This window comes from Pterocles gutturalis, unplaced genomic scaffold (assembly GCF_000699245.1).
Source record: "Pterocles gutturalis isolate BGI_N339 unplaced genomic scaffold, ASM69924v1 scaffold2248, whole genome shotgun sequence".
Classification (NCBI taxonomy): Eukaryota; Metazoa; Chordata; class Aves; order Pterocliformes; family Pteroclidae; genus Pterocles; species Pterocles gutturalis.
The window spans coordinates 26,810-47,408 of record NW_010120120.1 but is presented as its reverse complement, the minus strand read 5'-3'; the positions used below and the strand labels follow the sequence as shown (position 1 = coordinate 47,408).

General features: G+C 45.6%; 1 protein-coding gene across 1 annotated transcript in view; it reads right to left on the bottom strand.

Annotated features, from left to right (window-relative positions):
* Positions 1-4,198: 4,198 nt before the first annotated feature.
* PRRC2B (proline-rich coiled-coil 2B) overlaps positions 4,199-20,599 on the bottom strand; it is a 30,621-nt gene continuing 14,220 nt past the window's right edge. The window contains 17 exon segments of the mRNA XM_010076756.1: positions 4,199-4,867; positions 5,326-5,407; positions 5,948-6,039; positions 6,716-6,892; positions 8,335-8,575; positions 9,297-9,424; positions 10,079-10,176; positions 11,459-11,651; positions 12,248-12,352; positions 13,282-13,368; positions 13,803-13,997; positions 14,137-14,328; positions 15,032-15,114; positions 15,736-15,877; positions 16,341-16,486; positions 17,149-17,348; positions 17,959-20,025. Coding sequence (XP_010075058.1) covers positions 4,727-4,867; positions 5,326-5,407; positions 5,948-6,039; positions 6,716-6,892; positions 8,335-8,575; positions 9,297-9,424; positions 10,079-10,176; positions 11,459-11,651; positions 12,248-12,352; positions 13,282-13,368; positions 13,803-13,997; positions 14,137-14,328; positions 15,032-15,114; positions 15,736-15,877; positions 16,341-16,486; positions 17,149-17,348; positions 17,959-20,025 — 4,369 coding nt within the window. The 3' untranslated portion in view covers positions 4,199-4,726.

The following is a 20,599-nucleotide window of genomic DNA, read 5'->3' as shown; positions in this document are numbered from 1 at the left end:
AAAAAAGGAACTTTTAAACAAAAAGAACGAGACAAGAGCCTGGGAAATTTGAGAAAAGCATAATCTGCTTTATTTTTTTATTTTTTTTTATTTAAATAAGGAGAATTCTTTCATATGGAAAGAGCTAATACAATCACATATTTGAAAGGAGAAACAATAGGTACTGAAACGAGGAAAAAGGGCAATAAAGAGTGTGCCGCAACTGGCCTGGTGATTCCGTGAGTCGAGTCCCGGTCCAAGGAAAAGTTTCCAAAAAATATAAACAGGTTGCACGTTACACAATTATCCATCGTCTGCCCTTTCAAATATCTGGTCTACATGAAAAGACGAAGAGAGGAAAGGCCAAAAAAAAAAAAAAAATTACTATACAGGTCATGAGGTGAAAGCTTGAAGGAGTACAATATCCCCTTGAGAAACAACAAATGCAATTTATACAGAACCAGAGGAGGGATTCCAGCTACAGGACAACGCCTCGGGACATGCTAAGGGGTGAGCGCCTCACTGCTGCTGCCAGGATTCCAGGGGAACAGCCAAGGCTGGGGCTGTGGACATCTTGAGGAGCCAGGAGGAGCTGTTGAACCCAAGGGGGTGGCTGTGGCCACTAGGAAAATGGGGTGCTTTGTGGATTAAAACAGCAACAAAAAAGTGGTTGGACTGCTGCTGTCTTCTCACAGGCAGCACTGCTTCAGCAAAATGAACCTCTTCTGTCCATTGGCCACAACTAAGTATCCTGATGCCTGCTGTAAATTAATTTTTGTTCACAAATTAATCTTTCTTACAAAGAAACTGGGCTGCTGTACATTGAAAATAATCTGCGCTACATGGAATTAACCTGTGCTTAACCAGGCAGAAGCAAAATGGAAGGTTAACAGAACACAACAGAAGACGATCTTGGCATGCAGTGGTGCTCGCTTGAAACTGAATATCGTAGCCTGCCAAAAGGGGAGACTGAGCAAAAATGCTAGGCTCATTTTTTAATATATGTCTATAAATACACAGGAACCACAGGGCAGCTTGTAGGTTTGCAGCATTCTTGCAAGGAAACTGTTCAATGGAGTGCCTCTGCATGACCACAAACACGATGGAGTTCAATGGGCTGCAAACACATTCAGAGCTACTGACGACTGCACGGCTGTCACGGCGCAGAGCCAGGAGCAATTATGGAAGATCAACAGGAATACCTGTTTCACTGGTGACTGTGCTGCTTCCACTCATCATTTAAAAATACACTAGAGCGCCTTCCCCCCACCCCCCTTTTTTCCTTCCCTAACTTCAAATTTATTTATTTATAATTAAGAGCTAAAGGCAGGCTGAACTGGAAAGGAAAGCAGCACTAAATGCAGCTGCTAGGCTGTGAATCACTGCGTATATGAGAACTGATCGCACCCGTGCTTCAGACCTTCAGATGAACAAAAAGCAGCAAAGTCAGCCTCTGAATATTTCTGCTTCACCCACTGTTGCTGAAAATATGGATTTCACCCCTCCCTCCCACTGCACCTTCCCTAACAGAAGGAGCCTGCAATTCGGTAGCTGATTTCCAGTCAAAGCAAAGCAACTCACAAAGGAATTAATCACTAGGGCCTGACCCTTCAGCAGCGGAGACAGCAAGCAGAATTATCCCCCTACAAACCATATCTGTATTCCATACATCTCCATTCTCCTCTTCCCCAAGTTGAATTTGCATCAGCGTACCAGCACCCCGGGCATTTCTGCACCTTGAGGATCAGAGACTTCCCTTTTGACTCAAGAGCACCACAAACCCCACTAACCTTGTACTAGCTTTAAACAAACAAAAATATATGCCAGAGAAGAAGGATATTGCACTTGAGAAATTTAGGCTCTAAAACTGCTTTCCATCACACAGAACTCCATTAAGTGAAAGAGAGTCTTGCCAACTGCAGCTGACAGTCACGCAAAGGTGAGGAATGGAATGAAGCTCACATGCATTTCTTGGCCTTTCCTGCACAGAATAATTCAGACATAATATATAAATAGAGCAGTGAAACAATTACTTTTTCACCTAGACCTACAACATCAAATACGTATAAATAAATTCTAGTGTTTTATTCTGTTGGGGGAAGGAATGGAGGAGTTAAAAGAGAAAGAAGGTTGACCCTTTTCAACAGGAAGTGTTGTAGTTCTGATGGCATTTACACCGGAGGGACTGCAATAACTTGAATCTAGCAATAACCCAGTTTCTCCAACACGTTTGACCATTTTAGAGTCATATAGGTAGGAGGAAAGAGGTTAGTGTCTTTGTAAAGCTTAAGTAGTGTGTCTAGGGTAGGAAAGAGATGAGAAGAGGGGGGCTCAGATAAGTCTCTTTAGCCATTACAGTTAGATTCTGGGCTGATATTAGCTAGGGCCAGCTGGGCAGAAGGATAATTAAAAAAAGGAAACAAACAAGACAATTCTGTTGTTCATTATATTCTAAGGAAGAAAATAGAAAGGGGGTGGGATGAGTTACTGGTGGAGCAATCTTTGGAAAATGTTGGGAGCAGGACTAGCAGATGAGGATGCAGGTCTGGGAGATGTCTGAAGGCTGGGAAAACATTTGTCGCTAAATCTCAAACCTGTACTTTAAAAGAGGATACTGGAGAGATGCTGGCACACTCTGCTCTGAAGTTAAAAATCTGTAAAACATGAGGGGGGAAAAAAAAAAAAAGAGCTTTTATTTTTCTTAAAGTACCATCCTATCCTTTTCCCTTTGGATTCTCTGCCATGGTCAATGGGGACACCTGTGGAGAGGGGACATTATTATGTCTAAGATAGTTTAGGTTCCTAAGCTCTTTAAAGCTACTGTATAAAATTCTTATTTATACCTAGCTTAAAACTTCAAATGCATCCCTAGAAAGACTCTTTCAGAAAGGGGGGAAAAAAGCAAACGAAGAAACAAGAACACCTTTCAGATCCCTTCCCAAATACATTCTTTGTTCAAAATATCTTCTTTGGAACCACCAACAAATGACTTGCTGCCACCTAGCAGAGGCAGATGGCACAGCCAGTTAGCAAGCTATCACCTCCTGTCAAAATGAAGTTTTCTCTCCCTCACTTCAGAGTGAGCAGCCTACTTGACATTTTGAAAGAGCTAAACACAAACCAAGTTAGCTGAAAGTAGTTTAGTTTACTTAAGACTGAAGTCAGCTGAAGGACTCCAAGCACTTTCAGGAACTTGTAAGTCCATCCTAAAATCTACACACACACACACACACACACACGCACACACAAATCAAAACCAAACAACCACAGAAATAAAAACCCATCCCCTTCCCACTGGGACCTTCCTTTCGTAGATCATCAACTATTGGGTAAGAAAGTGTAAGCTAATGACACTGGATACGCACTATATGCAACCGCATCAAAAGAAAAGAACCCTTCGCTGTTCATCTGGGGAAGGAGAATAAAAGGGTGATTCCAAACTGCTTCTGTAACCACGTGCTTCCAACCCAAAAAAGGAGGTTCCAAGTGTGCTAGAACGGCTGCCTTGCAGAGGGGCTCCCTTACCAATGCCTTTCTACACAAATTTTACAAAAGGCCATGAGTTAGAGGAACAGAAATAAAGACCTAGGGAAAAGGGAGAAGAGCAAAGCTTAGGAGAGCAGCCCCAAGGGATGAACACAATACAGAACATGTCTCAGGAGACATGAAGAATTAGAGCAGCCAAGGTAGGGAGCGTAAGAGAGCATCACAACTACAAAAAGTAGTCCATACAGACCCGTTGGCTCTAGCCAACTCTTCTGACCCATGTGCGGTGAGGAGATTTTTCTTAACATATTTTACATTTTGTAAATCTATGATTTGCATTTTGGTGTGTGTTTGACAGTCACTAAAAAAATCCCAAACCCACAGAAGAACCCACCTAGATCCAGATGAGCTTGCAACAGAAATGTGATTTTTTTTTTCCTTAAAACAAAACTGACACATTTTGTTGTGCACAAGGCACCCCAAAGCTACTATTAAAGTGGTGCACTCATCTACTATATACCTTTAATACACATTTACTTCTAACGCAAGCACTGCTTCTAGCTTAAAACAAAAATACCGAAAAATTAATGAATGCTGTAACTGCCTTGTTGTTTTTTTTAACCAAATAATCTGAAAGGCTAAATCATCTGGGGAAAATATTCCAAAACAAATTCAGTTTAGAAGAGTCATGATTCTCAGCATAGCACAGAATCATCTATAAAACTAAGCAGAGTTTTGTCGGAACATAATTTTAGCTGGAGGGAATTCTTTTCTGGAAGGAATGAGGAAAGCAGAAAGAAGGGGGGAGAAATGAGAGAACATATAAAAGTTCTGCTATATACAAAGATATAGCTTTTTTGTAAAAACCTCAGCTGCCTTTAAAATGAAAAAACCTCAAACTAACCCCTCTCCCCCAGTTGCCACTCTGCTGAGACAGAAGTAGGGAAGGAGAAGGATAGGCTTTGCCAAGTGAGCAATCACAGCTACCTGCAGACGGGGCATGGGGAGGGGGAAATAAAATAAAAAAATGGCTCGAGCCACTTAAAAGTCACATGGTTGGTTTGTTTTAAAGCAAGCAGGTCAATGTCATATCCACTGTTTAAAACTGTGTTGTTGGGAGAGGGGCTTGGATGATGTCGCTGTAGTCAGTCAATGTGGGGTGGGGAGTAGGTCTGGCGAGATTTTCAGGAGATCCAGTGGGGTCCAGTCTAAGCTGCGGTGCCCCTCAGGCAGTAGGACCAGCTGGGCATCAGAGGTGCTTCTAGGCCTTGCTCTCCTCCACTTTGACTGCCTGAGGTTTGATTGCTCCTGTGCGCACTGGCTTCATCTGGTTTGTGGAGGCTGTTTCTTGCAGCTTTACTGCTCCCAGGTTGGCTTTATTTTCATCCACCCGCTGCTTTGCCTTTTGACATACAAAACCAAAGCATTAGTGAGCAGAGAGACCCCTAGGCAGATATAAAACCAAACTGGGACCATCATTCATGCAAGACATCAAATTTACTGAACAAAATCAGGTATCTGTTCTATTCTGCCACACTTTGCTGTCCTAAAGTACTTCACATGTAGGATCTCAAAAGTGTCTCACATGCCTAGCAACGCAACTAACCCATAAAAGCACAACAAAACCCAAGATGGGCACTGTGAAACAGGTAATCCTCTCATCTCTCCTGACTTTCAAATCGCACAGCATTACTGTTGGGACTCAGTACACCCACTCACGCCCTCCTCTTGCAGGGAAAATAACAGCTCCCACTCCCAGCTTCAGTACACAGGCCTTTCTGTCACCCCTTGAGTCCAAGGCACAATCAGGACAGTACAGAAAAGCAGCCACTGTTGGGTCAAAGTTTTGACGTACACTACCTGCTGTACATAGTGTCCTTGCACAGAGCCCATACTAACTGCTGGTCCAGACGGCTTCCCGCTTGGGCTGGCAGAGCTAGGCCTGGAAATCGAAGAGTCGACAATATTCATGGAGTAAATTCTACAATGGAATGAGAACCTTATTCATGTGTGAAAATAAAAAAAAGACAGCAGAAAGCAGCAGACAGGGCACGAGTCTGCTGTGCAGATCAGTAAGGTCCCCAGCCCAAAAAAAACCCACATGGATTGGTTAGGAGAAAAAAATAACCATACTGGAAACTAAAACATTTATTCAGTGATCCTAAAGTTTTCCACCTTAACAAGGAACACACAAATGCACACACCAATCCCAATTTATCTTTCAGACTCAGTAAACAAATAACTTTATGCGCTTCCCACAAGCACAAAGGGCCAAGTCAGATACATAGTGGCCCACATTCAGAAATGAAAACCGTGATAATAGATTTTGATACAAGTATTTGGTCTACAGTGAGCACATTCTACACATGAAAACCCAAGTGAATCTTGTACAGGGACGATGCGCGCACCATGTCACTGCAAACGGGGAACACCGCTGCTTTCCCATTCTGACTACAGAGGCAGAGTTCTGTAAACATTTTACCTGTACGTGTGTGGTGACGGTACTGACCCTCCGGAGGACATACTCTGTTTACCATCGGAGAAATGAAACCCTTTCATTTCCATCTGGGAGGACTACAGGAGAAAATGAGTGAGAGAGAGAGAATCATCTTTGCATTCAGAAATCACTCATTACTTCATATCAACACTTATGCCAAATCTTTGCCCTTCTACCCACTGTGCCCATTAAAAGAAGAAACATTTTTTCAGGTGAAGAAGTGAGGCTTGTAAGAGCAATTATCTGCTTGTATTAAACAAACAAGCCAGCAGCACAAGCAAACACAGAACCTGGAAGTTAACTGCTGTGCTCTCTCTCCCCTGTAATAGACAAACTTATGATACGAATCCATCAAACCAGACATGACATTAATATACCTACTCAAATGGACAAGCTTCACAACAGTGTGAAATATCTGGGCAGTATTCCAACTGTGTCTGGATCTCACCACCCCTCAAGCACTCTGGGGAAACCTGCATAAACATGCAATAAAACTGGAGACTCCAAACTGGACCAAGGCAGGATGTGGCTCCCTGGAAACAGAATGATGACCAGCAGCAAAACCTGAAAAACTGCTGGCCTGTGCTTTGGAGATGAGGGGAAAAGGGCTCCTTCAATTTAACACCAATCCTTGTCTTTGACATTTAAGGATCCCAACCAGTCTCCCCTTTAACAAGCAAGATCAAGGGGCAAAACGTCAATGCAGGAGGGGTTAATGGATGCCAAGATGAGTGTGCAGGAGTTAATCCTTACCTCTCTGCTGGTAGCAAGAACAGAAGGCTGGGATCCAGGAGGGAGGATTCTTCGGGGAGCTCCTACAGGCAGGTTTTGCCCCTGAGGGAGCTGGATGGACTGCGGTAGAATCAGGGGCTGCTGGCCAGAGCCGTAGCGGGGCAGAGGAAGCTGGGAGCCAGGCACAGGCATTGTTAGCTGTGTGATAAGGACATGGAGTTACTTAATGGGAATAAAAGTCTTGTGTTTGACACAGTCTCCTAATACCCTGAAAGCACAACACTGCCAAAAGGAAGCTCACAAACAGCACAGTCTGGCACAGAATAAATGCAAATCAATGTAACAGAGGGACTTTCACACTGAAAAGCATGTTCTGGTAGTGTTGCCAACACCCTGTCAGCTGGGCTTTTAACATGGGATCGATTTAACATAACTGCACTCAGACACAGGGCTTGCCTCCTTGATTAGAACAGTCATCAGTTCTTCAGTCTTCCTCACAGTCACTCTATGAGTGTGTTTTCTTTTGATATGATGTCAAGGTGAGATAGCTCAGTGTCAGGCATTTTGTTTGCAGCTTTGATATCCAAATCAGAAAATCTGCTACACTTTCATGCCAAAGCATTTTGTGCACCGGACCTCTAGAGAAAGTGATGGTGACCTCGGCTCTATGTTCTGCAGTGAGCTTCAAACTGGTGATGGTAATAATTAAGAGTATTTTTTAAAAAATGCAGCTCAGGACTCAAGAGCCTCCTGTTCCCTCTGATTCATATAGCAGTTCTCACAATTGCTGGATAATAAAATCTAAGGCTGGCATAAGAGACCAAGTTACTAGCTTAGGATGGATAAAGCATGTCTTCAGATACTTAGTACACCTCTCTATTTTCTTCTGCTAAGTTACTTTCAGGATTAACTCTTTACGTCAGTCACAACACAAAAATCCCTCTTTAAACAAACCAAAATAAATGTAAGGCAAGTTTAATGAAAGTATCAAGCTTCTCCAGAGAATCAGAACACATCTGACCATGAACACAGCTATGCTTACAGTAGGAGTCAATGTCTTTATCTGTACCATGCTTTACCAAAAACATTGTATGCTACCAAGACATACAGTGAAATTCTTGCTAAGGTACTGCCAAACAGATCAAAAGTAGTTGTAAACAGACCTGGACAGGTCTAACACCTGCATTACAAATGAATTGAGAAGATATATGAGCTTTTAATGAAAGGTCCTATCCTAGTTAGCTTGGACACTGATTTAAGTCTGGGGAAGACTGGAATTTGGCTCTTGGAAGAGGTTCTTTTAGGACAACTATTGCATCAAGGCCCCCTAATGCATGAAGCACTGCAAGGTTTGATCTGCATGAAACATCTGTATTGAGGGCGAGGACATCCAAGTTACAAAATGACAACTCAGCAGGGACAGACAAGCAATTGGCAAGAATCTCATTAAATAAGGTGCTATATGTTTGAAACAACGGTTCACAGAATAGTCTCTCAGGGCAATCTTTTGCCTCTTTACAGAGAGCTCAGTTCACACAAACACACGACGCAGCACACATACCAGTTTCAACCCAGTCTCAGAAACAAGTGGCTGTGAAAAACCCACTACAAGGGAGTGGCTGGCAAGCCCTGCTCCTAACCTGTGTAAGCTGAGAGTCCATCATCTGGGAAGCTCCCATACCAGCTGCCTGGTTTATCTGGCCTTCATAAACCAGCGTCTGGCTTCCATTCATGGGCTGATAGGGAGACCCAGACTGGGTTTTCACCACCTCCAAAGGCTGCATGCCTGGGAAGGCGGAATACGGAGGCTTCAGAGCAGTGCCTCCTGTCAGGACCATGGTGCTGGGTTGAGACAGACTGGGGTGCATATACACTTGAGACCTGGAGAAGAAAAATAAGTTCAAGTCATTATGCAGAAAACCTTTGCAGACTATACATACACACAAACACACTGCCAAACCATATCTGGCCTGCAATCAGCAAGCAGTTCACAGACTCTACTAAACCGACACCTTAGAAATAAGCTGTGATGCCATTTTCCATTTTAGTTACAGGGGTTTTTACTTCCACTTTCAAGCCCCTACAACCATGTCCTTGTGTTGCAGGACTATTTAACAGAATGACACTGTGTCCTATCCAAAGCTTACTTATCAATATCCTTGCACAATAAGTGCTGGATTAGCAGTAAGGGAGCATTCAGATTACCAGAAGTCTGCAGCAGTTTTGCAAAGCAGAAGAGAATCGGAAGTTAAAGATTCAAACAGCTCTAGCAAAATAAAGGTTTATTTAAACCTCAGTGGATAGGTTTTTGAGGCTTTGAAGGACTATTCTGACCATTCACTCTCATCTCATGCAGGAAAGGGGGCACAGAGCATGATTCCCCCACCCAGTCCAACTCTGAAGTGGATGTCTCACTACTTCAATTCCAGTAAGCAGCTCCTGTAGCCAAGTACTGTTGCTGTTACACCTGCATTTAATTTCCTAATTTGAATCTTACAACTTTTTCTCGAACAAAGTGCAGGAATTTATTCTTTTCTTGTCTTGTACTTTTAGAAACATCAGAGTTCAGACCACAAGGAAATTAAAAACTGGAAGCAGTTACCTGAAGGGCTGTATGGAACTGTACATCTCCTGGGACTGGGAAACAGGCAGACCACCCCTCAGCCCAAGCTGAGCTTGGGCCTGTAAGGATGTGTGCAGTGAAATAGGAATCTGTTGAGCAGCAGCAGCCTGCAGAAGAAATTAATATGACTGAGAGGCACAAGAGGAGCCAGAAGCTCTCCAAGGCTGTTAAATATCCATCAGTTTCCCCCGCGAGCCATTCTGCCATGACAATTGCCTAGACTGCGCCTTTAACAAGCCCCTGCATCGCTCCACAGAACAGCAGCACGCTGTCACTGGAAGATACTGCAAAGGCACCCAAGAGGGAATACTGATGCCTGCAAGAGGCAGGCATATGAGGGGACCAATGTGCTCCACACACAGAACAGGCACTGACAATCCCAGCTCTCACTTGTCTGCACTCTTACCTTGAAGGGGCTCTCCCCAACCCTATCAACACCCTATTTACTAAGGCTAGTGAAACTGCTCATCACCAGCCATGGAATTTACTGAAAGTCACTTTACCTCACACAGACATCTCAGCATCTGCCTCAGTCAAATCCAGTCCAAAGGCACTGGTACAAGAGAGGAAAAAACCGCTCAGTTCCCTCCCTTCAATTTCACTAACCTGTGACACCCACTGGGAAGCAGCATTCAAGGAACCTAAAGGGAGCTACATCTAAGCTCCTCTGGGCTATCAGAGAGATAAATGACTCCTCGCTTCTTAAATGCCAACCTGAAGAATCCTTTAAAAACCACTAGCTACTTGTACTTCTCCCTTACCTGTTGGTAGCTTTGCTGCTGAGGTATTGTCTGGGGGACCAGGCGGGGCTGACTTGCAAACATATGGCCATCCAGATACAGGGGTGGAATATGGTTACCTAAACATCAGAGAAGGCAGGCTGTAATTTCAGGTACAGGGGAGACACAAGCACAGTACACTGCAGATAACTGCAGGTCAAGACTATTTCCTACCTCTCAGCAACCAGCTCAGCAGGTCACCACAAACACAGTACCCATTCAGAAGAGCCTGCAAAGCTCCTGAAGTCTACATACCAAAGCCAGCAGTCCACTTACACTAGCAGGCTTGCTGAGAATTAATGACACCTTTGTGTAAGAGGCTAAACGCAAACCCAGGTTTCCCACCTCCACAAAACAAGTTAGAGACACTAACAGTTCAGGAATTGGTGATCTGCACTCCAAACTGTTCCTAAATGCCAGAAACCTGCTTTGCAATCATCTCACCTTTGCAACTAGGAGAGACAGAAAGAGCTAACATGACGCTTGAGACCTCCACATGAGATCGAAAACCCACATTCATCCCAAGAATGGCACCAATTAGGAAGTGCTGTGCCACTCCTGCGGTTCTGTGCAGATCTGAACCATGGGATTTACAAGCAAAATTGGGGTGGGTGGCGATGCAAACCACGTGACTTGGAACAATGTTTTCCAAGTGGAAGCTAATAAACAGAGTCACTGCAGTGATCCACTTGCTATCACTTCTGTCCAGCACATCCCAGTCCCTTCTTGAATCGAGAAATGAGAAGGATAGTGCATGCACAAGAGATCCTTTGGGACCCAGGAGGCAGAGAACCCAAGTACATTTCCTTTTTCCAGAAGCTCTCCCTAATTATACACACTAACTAACGTGACTGAGCTTAAGCCTTCCCTCTACCTCAAGGACAGCAACACCTTCCCACCTCCCAGAGTTCTGCAAACCGTAAGCAAGTTGTTATTACATACAAAGAGCAGAAGGTGCTCGCAATCTGTGACTTAAATAGCAAAATGAGCAGAGGAATTGTTGATACTGACACTGGGACTGTTAAAGTCTCTCAGCCACAGGTTTCTTCACTTCCCTTCTATTCTATTGAGCACAAAGTGAAGAGTAAGCAGGATCTACTGAGACATCAGAGACTTGCCGCTCTACAGGGAAAGTCATCCTTGTGCTAAATTTATACCAATCACACTCAAGCAACATTCTCCAAAGTGGGGAAAGGGTCCTCTTTCTGTCTTGACTGACTCATTAAGAATCTGTTAAATACCAGCCAGACAGTTGCTTTACATGGAAGCTCTTCTGACCATGCCCTCATTTACTAGAATCAGGGTATAATTCCTAGATACCAACCAGACAACACAAATACTGCTGCTGCAGTTTGCAGGTACCTGGAATAGATGCAGAAGGTGCTACGGACGCCACAGGCATAGGAGGCATAGAAACTCCACCAAAAGAGCTGTAGCTGACACCGTTGGAAGCTCCCACACTGGAAGGGGGCTGGATGCCAGAACCTGCGCCTCCTGGGGAGTTCTGTTCTGGTAAACTGGGAGAGTTTTCCCAAGCTTTACGAGCAGACTCCATCTATGGAAATGAAGGACAATAACTACAGACAGTTCAAATGGGGAGGACAATTCTGAAGACTAGAGTTGCTCATCTATGACCTATTAGCTCAAATTCAGTCTCATCTAGTCCTAGTGGAAAGCTGGCAGGTCTCAGGTCGAGGGGTTTCACACCAGTTCCCAATGGGCAAGCATCCTCCACAAACACTCAATCTCCCGTGGCATTTGCTGAGCTTTTTGGGTTTGGGGTGCTGGTGATTTTTGGTTTGTTTTATTTTGGGGTAGTTTTTTTGTTGTATGTTTGGTTTTTGGTTTTTTTTTCTTTAAACCACCAGGCACCTAGAATCCTTAACCAGCCATCCTACCCAGCTACCGAAATAGCAGGAAAGCTCTGGTGCACTTGTTCTACAACTGGCAAGGACTTCAGCATCCAGGACTGGTGAAACACATGCCCTTCCACCCATGCTGAATAACATACATGCACAACTTTTACAGAAGCTAATTAAACATTTAGCAGTATTTAACAAAACGCTGTGGGAAAGATCTCTCCATCCTCACTACTCTGGCCATGGAGACATGGCATCCACACCTAGGACAAACACGTGCCAGCTTGCTTACCTTAAGAGTAAGGTCTGCAGTGGGGAAGGACATTGGGTTCAGGCCAATGCACCGCTGAAGGTGATGATCTCTTCGCAGAATGGGAATGGACTGCGTTAACCCTGCCTGGGGGGAGATTCATAAATAGTGAATACTTTATAACTTTTCTGAGAATGTCATGAGCTACCAAGGCTGACAGAGCCTCAGCTGGCAGCTCTAGTAACTACACCTCAAAGGATTCAATCCTCAGTGGTACTGCCGGAGTTAAGTACCACATTCAACCATGATCCATTCTGCAGTTGGAATTATGTGCAATAACACCCTCTATGTTGAATTACACCAGCTTCCACTTCTGACCCAGTAACTTCAATTTGCAGGAGTTCCCCCTCCTGTCCTATATCTGGAACCTACCTAAATTTCAGACAAAACCTGTTTCACAAAGGGCACTTCCGAAAATAAACACCCTTTAAGACAAACCTCCAAAATCAAACAGCCTGCAAGCTTCAAGACATTTCAAAAGCAGCTTTCTGTATTTCTCACATTGCTGTCCACAGCTAAGCTACAAGCTGTGCTTTCAGTGTGCTCATTCTTTCACATAAAACAATGAAACAGCCAGATGGCTGGAATAAGCTAGGAAACCTCCAAAAGGATCTGACTCACAGTTCTCTGCCTTGCTGTGGCAGATGAGACCTCCTGAGGAAGCTGGCAGTTCAGGCCTAAAAATGTCACTATCCGCATCACATCCATTACCAGCATTCCTTTGTGTCTCAAGGGAGGAGAATGGTGATCTCAGATCTGCAATAGCTCTTCTTTACACAGGTCACTGAATGATAGAGTTGCTCCCTATGTCACTTCTGGGCCAGTGATGCTCACTTTATCCAGGTGCCTTGAGGACACCAATTTCCATTACAGATTTTAGTCATGTGTACTGCCTAAGCATCAAGTGTGAAGTCAACTGCAAAGAAACATGCTTGCTCTCTTTGGAAGCATCTGAGGTTTAAGCAAGGACTATCTCTGATGAAATCAATGCCAAAAGAAATAAAAGAAATACTTACATTACTGGCCAAGGCATCCTGCAGTTTGGTGACAGGGTTAGCTGCAGTGCCAGAGGCAGAACCAGGCGGCAAGCTGAAGTCAGAGTCCTGAAAAATCAAAACACAAAAAACTCAAATCCAGGTCCAAGGGCCACCCATCTGCTTCTCATGGTTAGTGACTTCAGCCTGAATCATGACACTAGAAACTAAAGATTGTCCTCTTGTAAGCTTTACTAGAAGAAAACGAAAAGACATTTCTCAGCACTCAGCAGCAGGCAACCCCCAGAGGCATACAAAGGCTTAGAAGGCCACAATTTTGTCCCTCACCTCTGTTATCTCCCCAGCTGGTCCTTGGGACGATATTTCCAAGAGGATATACATGTTTACCAAGATAACTTGAGTACCTGGTTTGTGTCAGTAATGAAGTCTAAAGTAAATCTACAGCTAGAAGCTTCCTCTAAATAATCTTTCTGCCTCAAATCACCTCTCATATCTCAACAAGCTCAAATCACCAAGAACATAAAATTAAATTAAATCCTCACTTTAGGATTTACTCCAAATTCAATGGGCGGCACAGGAAGTACAGAATCCACGTGAATTTCCACCCCATTAACAGGGGGAATATTCCCTTCCAGCCGTTCCGTTCCCTCCGAACCCTTTCTGTTTTTCAGGGAGCGTTCGTTGCCGATTGGTCCAGGCTTGTGTTCCTTGTTCTGTCCTGAGCCTTGATCTGAATCCTTAACAGGAAAGCAGAGAGGCTGAGACACAAAGACCGAACAACCCAATTTCAAGCCTTAAAAATGCTATCATGAACAACACAACCACTTCACAAGGTCTTTCACTATGTACTCTGGCTTGGCTGCAAATCCAGATTACCTTTTTATCAGATTGCTTCTGCACTTGCTCCTTCTGGCAGTCAGGCTTTGGGTCCACCAGGCCAGCCCCATTCATCTCCTCTGGTTTGAGGGTGCCATATGGAGAACTGCGCTGAGAGGAGGTAGCGGAAGATTCCCGAGACTCCGCACTCAAGTCAATGCCACTATCCCCCTGGCTGCCTTTAAAACCCTGCTATGCAAAGCACGAAATGTGTTAAAGCCCCGGACTGAGCCAACTCCACATAGGAGAAAAAAAAATATCCCAGGAAACAGCAACACCATGCCCCCTTTTCAAATCACATTCTTGGTTAACTGCAAAGGAGTTGGGTCTCGCCTGCAGCATCCCTTGGCTGCTGCTTCAGCTCTGTGCAACCCTGAGACAGGTTAACCAATGCACCAACCACACCATGGCTTTAGAATAAGGAAAAAAAGTGTCCCACAGAGCAACTAGGGTGAGACTGCCGAACTCATTTCACTTGTGTCCCAAACCAGATTTGAACTCAGGTTTCTAGAGATGAAGCATTCAGGAACCTCCTCCACCTTCCCTACATTAAGGCTACAGCTACACACTGCGCACAGGCGTGAGGCGCACAAACATGTCCCCTGGGATTCCACCATCCTCGACCACACTCTGCATCCAGTTAGAATCAAAACCCTGGAACAGGTCTACCAGTTACTCCAGATTTATACCCATACGTAACAATAAGCAGCACTCGGCCCTCTAGGTCAAGATTTGAGCAGCATCAAGCTCAAATTAGAACTGCAGAGAGAGAGTTTAATATTGCACAAGCAGAGCTGAGGGTAGCTAAGCACAAATAGAGCAATGAGAAGCATAAACCACCTATGTTAATATTTTATACACATGATACCTGAATGGCACACGAGGTGCCACTTACCTCAGCGGTGTTAGATTCAGTACCGTTAAAGGTATTCACAGGCTTGCTCCAGGAATCACTGCCAGGAGACTGAACAGAAAGAGCTGGAAGAGAACAGAGAGCAGGATTCAGCTGCTTGAAACACAACTGTGAGCACAGCTTGTACACCGTGCATGTTACACTATTAACTTTCAATTTCTAGACACGACATAGGATATTTTCACCACCTCAGAAAGCTAGTGGTGCCATTCAGCTGAGACATGACAGCACAGAGAAGAGAGGGTATGGAGTGTGAGGGCAGAGAATAGGGAAAAGATTTCTTAGGGAATGTGAAGACAACAGGAGAAAGAGCAGAGATAGAAACAAGGGAAGCACTAGCCATTCGCGGCTAGCGGATGACAAAACAGAGGAAAGCAAAGTAAGAAAATGTCTGAAGCAGATCCAGCCCAACAGGCTAGAAAATGCTATGTAGGATCTTGATGTTACAAAACAACTCAAGAAACAGATTAGGAGAATGACATGGTCAACAACATGAGGAGGATGGTTGAACAGCACAGCTTTGAACTGATGCTACTCCAGACATCTGCTAGCTCCTCTCCCACCTCGAGCACCAGACAAGAGAACGTTGTCTGCTCTTAAGCATGGACATCCTGCTCTTCCTGCACACACCAGAGGATTTCCCAGTTGTGTGAAAACACTTCAGACCAAATGCACCCAAAACTTACCTGGGCTGTTGCTCTCCCAGATCTCTGTGCCCAGGCTGTTTCCAGACACTGTTACATCACTTTGCTCCAAGCACAAGCTGTTCTGTTTCTTAGCAAATCGAGGAGGAATGCGAGACTGAAGGACACGGGCCTTAGCTGGTGCCTGAGAGAGAAAAGGCACAGGCTGTAAGACCTGTCACTGCACTGGGCTAACACAGCCTGCTCCTCGCAAGTTCAAACCCTGGGTTTCTAAATGCTGCTATGACCCCCGCCCCACCCTTTTTTTGGGCAGCTCACTGCTGCCCAATATCCCACCAACTACAGCCAGCAACTGGCTTAGTGGGCTAAGTTGCTTTGGATGAGGATCACTTTAGAAAACCCTCCTTAACTCATAGGTTAATAATTCTGATAGAAAACAACAACAGTCAGAAATCTAACTGCCCTTTTCAGACCAACGGCCCCTGCCCATCAAAAGCAAAATACATTTCCTGGGCCTAACAGAAGATTTGGCCTACTTTGGCCAACTGCATGCTTTCCTGCTCATCCAAACATTTTTTGGGGCCTTGCTCCTCTGACTGCAGTCTGAACAGTGTATCCTGTTAACCTTTTTGCCTGCCATGCCTCACCTGAGCAGCCTGTTCCTTCTTCCTTCTCTCTTCTTCCAGCAAACGACGCTGCTTTTTAGTAAGAACCTCAATGAAGCCTTCACCTGCCATAGAACCAACTTCATTCTCTTCTGCTGTGTTTGACACCCGATTATCGATAATGGTACCTGAACAAAGCATACACAGGGAAGAAGTCATGCATGTGTGTACACACATAAAGCTTCATAATTGCACTAATTTAAGAGTGTTCCAAACAGGATCCATGCTACAGGCAAACAAGTTCAGCTAAGCTTTGAAAACTAAGCCATGGCATCCATTTACCTCTACCAGTCACTTTATCCTGCAGGGCTTTGCTCACCTCTGCCTCAAAATGAGCATGCTCCAGCCAGGAGAGCTGAGAAATGTGAGCCACGTGGTAACTTGAGTAACTTTAGGTGTAGTATCAGTTGAAACAAACCTCACACCTTCGAAATATTAGCAAGGACCAAAGCATGCGCAGGTACTTTTGAAAACACACCCATCATTTCTACATGTTAAACTTCAATTCTACGAACAGCGAAAAGCAGAGTCACGGCCTAATGTCAATGGTTTCAGAGATACTAATTTCTTGCCCCCCTGCCACGAGCTCAGGCTCAAATTCCCCACTCTGGATACTTTTTCAACTTCCTTTGCACCATGTAAGGTATTTTGGGCTTGAAATTTAAATCTTAGATAGAAATATGGAACTATTCTCCCTGAAACCAAACTTTCTTGGATTGAAATCAGTCTGGCTTTAAGTCAGCCACAATGTCTTATCCCTTTAAAGAAACAAATGAATTAAGACGCTCACTTCCATAAGTCAGTTCAAACTGTGACAAGGCCTCTCCCTTCTCGTTTGCTCTTTGCGCAGTGGATTTAGGCTCCTTCTCTGGCTTTTTGCCTGGCCCCTCAGCATTCTCCGAGTTCGCATGGGAGGCCCTATCCAAGCTGTAAATGGAGTGGCTGCTCCCACCACTGGTGTTGCCAGGGCCCCCTCCTTCTTCTGGAGACCTACAAGAAAAGGGAAAGTAATTAGATTTATCACTAAAAGATGGGTATATATGCTACATGTTCTTTACCAGTTACTTCCGGGAGGAACTCCTCCCACCAAGCTAGAAACACACAGCACTGCTCGCCATTCATCACCAGTCTCCACTAAGGCCTATATTTGCTCAGAGAAAGCTAGGACTGGCAATATCACACACTGTGCTCATGCCACAACTGCACTACAGGGAATCGAGGTTGGTGATGCTCAACCTGCACACCTCACAGCAACTCATCCCAGGATTTCCTTCTTTATCTTTCATGCCTCTAGTGAGAAGCAGCACAGAGAGTGGAGAGCTGTCTCGGCCCAAGACTAAGGTAAAGAAGAGCAGCATATGTCACGTTCACAGTGTCTCAGCAACTTCCATAAACCTGGATTCCCAGCACGGAAGCAAAGGCATCAACAATCATGAAACCCTTGGACGTCATAAGGTTGGATTAACGCTGCTGGAAGTCACCTGCACCAGGCAAAGAAACACAGCCAACAGCTCCTCACCCTCAGTCCAGCCCTTCTCCAATCATCCAGTATCTCTGCATATCAGATGACAGGTATCTGTACATCAGAACACAACTTTACCTTTTGCTTTTTATCAGAGTCCCGTTCTGCTGGCTCTCGTATCTGGAAGCTGCTCCCACGCCAGTCCTAACAGACTGCTCCACAAACCCTGCTGGCTCGGCCTTGCGGTTCTGCCTGTCTACAAGCGGCCTTTGGCTTGAGAAGCTCCTCTTCGCTAGCTCCCTCTTCTCTCCCAAGGTCCCACTCCCAAGGCCACCCTCCAGCTGGCCTTCACTCTCGGAAACTCCACCTCGCCTCTCCCGACGCTCGCTGAAGTCGCTGCTTTCAGATGCTGTCTCCCACTCCTCGTTGGCATGGTCTGATGAGTTCTGGTAGGACAGCTCAGGAGACCGCCTGCCTGAGATGCTGCTCTTCTCTGCGGTGGTCAGCTTGGGTCTTCCAGGCCACTGGCTTGGCAGCAGGTTGGGGCCTCCCTCCTCAGGGTTCCACTGGCCGACCGATTCCCTCTCTTGCCTGAGGCGCCTGAATCGCGGAGGCTTGTCTTGGCGTGGGGGACGCCGCCTCCTGAAAGGCCTGTTCTCTATGTTCTCCTGATCCGCTGAGTAATCCTCCTGGAAAAAGTGCCTTTTGTCATCCAGATGACTCTCGTCAAAAACCCGGCTGGAAAAGGAATCCACGTGTTTGTAAGAATCCTGAATGTAGTCCCTGTCAGACTGCTGCCTGCTCCCAAAATTGTCCGACGGAGAGGTGTGGCTGTACTCCTGCCACCCCACTCCCCCATTCCGGCCTTGCCACTGGGCTGGCTCCTTACCCATGAAACCCCTCCGCCCATAGCCAGAATTGCTCAGTCTTGGTGGCAGTGATCTCCCAAAAGCTCTTGGAGCCCTCATCTTAGGATCTAGACTAGTGTGATCATCTGAATAGATTTTGTTGGACCTCCAAGATTCTTTGAAGTCTCCCTTCTTCAAGTCACTGTCCTCCCTGTCCAGTACAGAGCCTTCGTTGCTGTTTTCTGAGCCCCTCTGCCGGCGACGCTTGGGGAGCTCCTCGTATTCTGACCCTTCACTGTGTGTCTCACTCGCAATCCGTCGCCTTGGCTTGCCTCTGGGAAAGTCCTCTGGCTGGTTGAACTCCCGAAGCCCTCGCCCTCGTGCACTGCGCTGGTTGTTATAGACTCCCCGGCTGCCCACAACAGTGCCTCGGCCTCTGAATGTGAACTCTCTGAAGCCTCGCCCTCGGCCACGCCCTTGACCTCTCCCACCAAAGGCTTGTTCCTCATCAATGAAGATCCAGTTGTTTCTTTTTGTGGGAGGCAGATCACTGGACTCTCTGGATAGCTTGCTCTCCCAGGTTCTTTCTGGCTTCTCTTCCTCCTCCTCTTCCTCCTCTTCCTCTTGAGATTTCTCAGCCTCTCGGGCAAGGTTGGCTTGGGAAGAACCTCTGTCATCCAGCACATAGCGTGTAGAGTTCAGTAAGGCTGCAGAATCATCTGACTCATTTTCTACCTTCTGAACAGCCGCCTTCTCCTTCAGTGGGCGTGAGGTGTCTTCTCCCTCCAATTTAACCTTCTCCATCTCCTTCTCCTTTTCCTCCACCTTGAGGGCTTTCAGGACTGGTTTTTTAATCGGGCCTGATCGCCGTGTCCTCCCCATTTGTTCCTGGTGCTGCTGACCACTGGTGTTCCGGTTCTCAGAAGCCCACTCTGTTGTCTCTTCAGTGGACTGTTTGGTACTAGCTCCTTCTTTCTTCCATGGGTCGGCACTGAATGACTGCTCATCTCTGGGCACTTCTTCAGCAACCTCTGCTGCAGTCTCTGCAGGTTTCTGAGGGTGGCTGATATCCCAGCCATTATATTCAGGCTTCTTCTCTGCTTGGATAAAATCTGGCTCTAGGGGTGAACACCTCAAGTTTGCATGGCGGTTGCTAGCAGGACAGGTTTCCTGCACAGTCTCCTGATGCTGGAACAAGAGATCTTGGCCTATCCTCTGAGAAGACAGGCAGCTGTCGAAGTCTGCTTGGGCCTTCTTGTCAAAAGCATTCAAGTACTCCTCCTCTCTCTCCTCAAAGAGATCTCGCTGGGTGCTCAGACTCTCTGGCCTTCCAGGAGAAGCAGAGTAACCATCATTCCTGAAGAGGAAACAAGTAACAAGTCAGTTAATGCAGAACACAGCATGTCTCCAAGGGCCCAGGCTGGGCACAAGAGGTGGAAACAAATAATCAAATTGGGGTTTGCTCTAATCATGAGGCAATAAGCCTATAAATACCTGAATGCTGGGCAGATCTGCTGGGGCCCCAGGCTGTACTGCCTGGGTTGTCAAATCAGTGGATGATAAAGAAACCAGTTCCTATGATGGGCAGCAAACTTAAGAAATAAAGGGATATTCAGCCTCCAACACATGTGGAGATCTGAAAACAAGGAATTTGTTTCAGAAAGTCCCAAAGAATTAGGAGACAAAATAGAAAGTATCAGAATTTTTGAGTCGTTCTTTTCTGTACCTACCCATGTAGGTGACAAGTGTCTCTTTCATACTGAACCGGCTCCAAGCTGATCAGCCTCGACTACCACCAGACAGAAAAACTCTGAATGGCTCAGTCTGTAAGCACCTCCGTGACTTAGACACTCAACAGTGTAAGGGTGCTATCAGATCAGTACCTTGGCCTGTTCAGAGATATCTTTTGGGTCAACTCTACACCTGCTTTT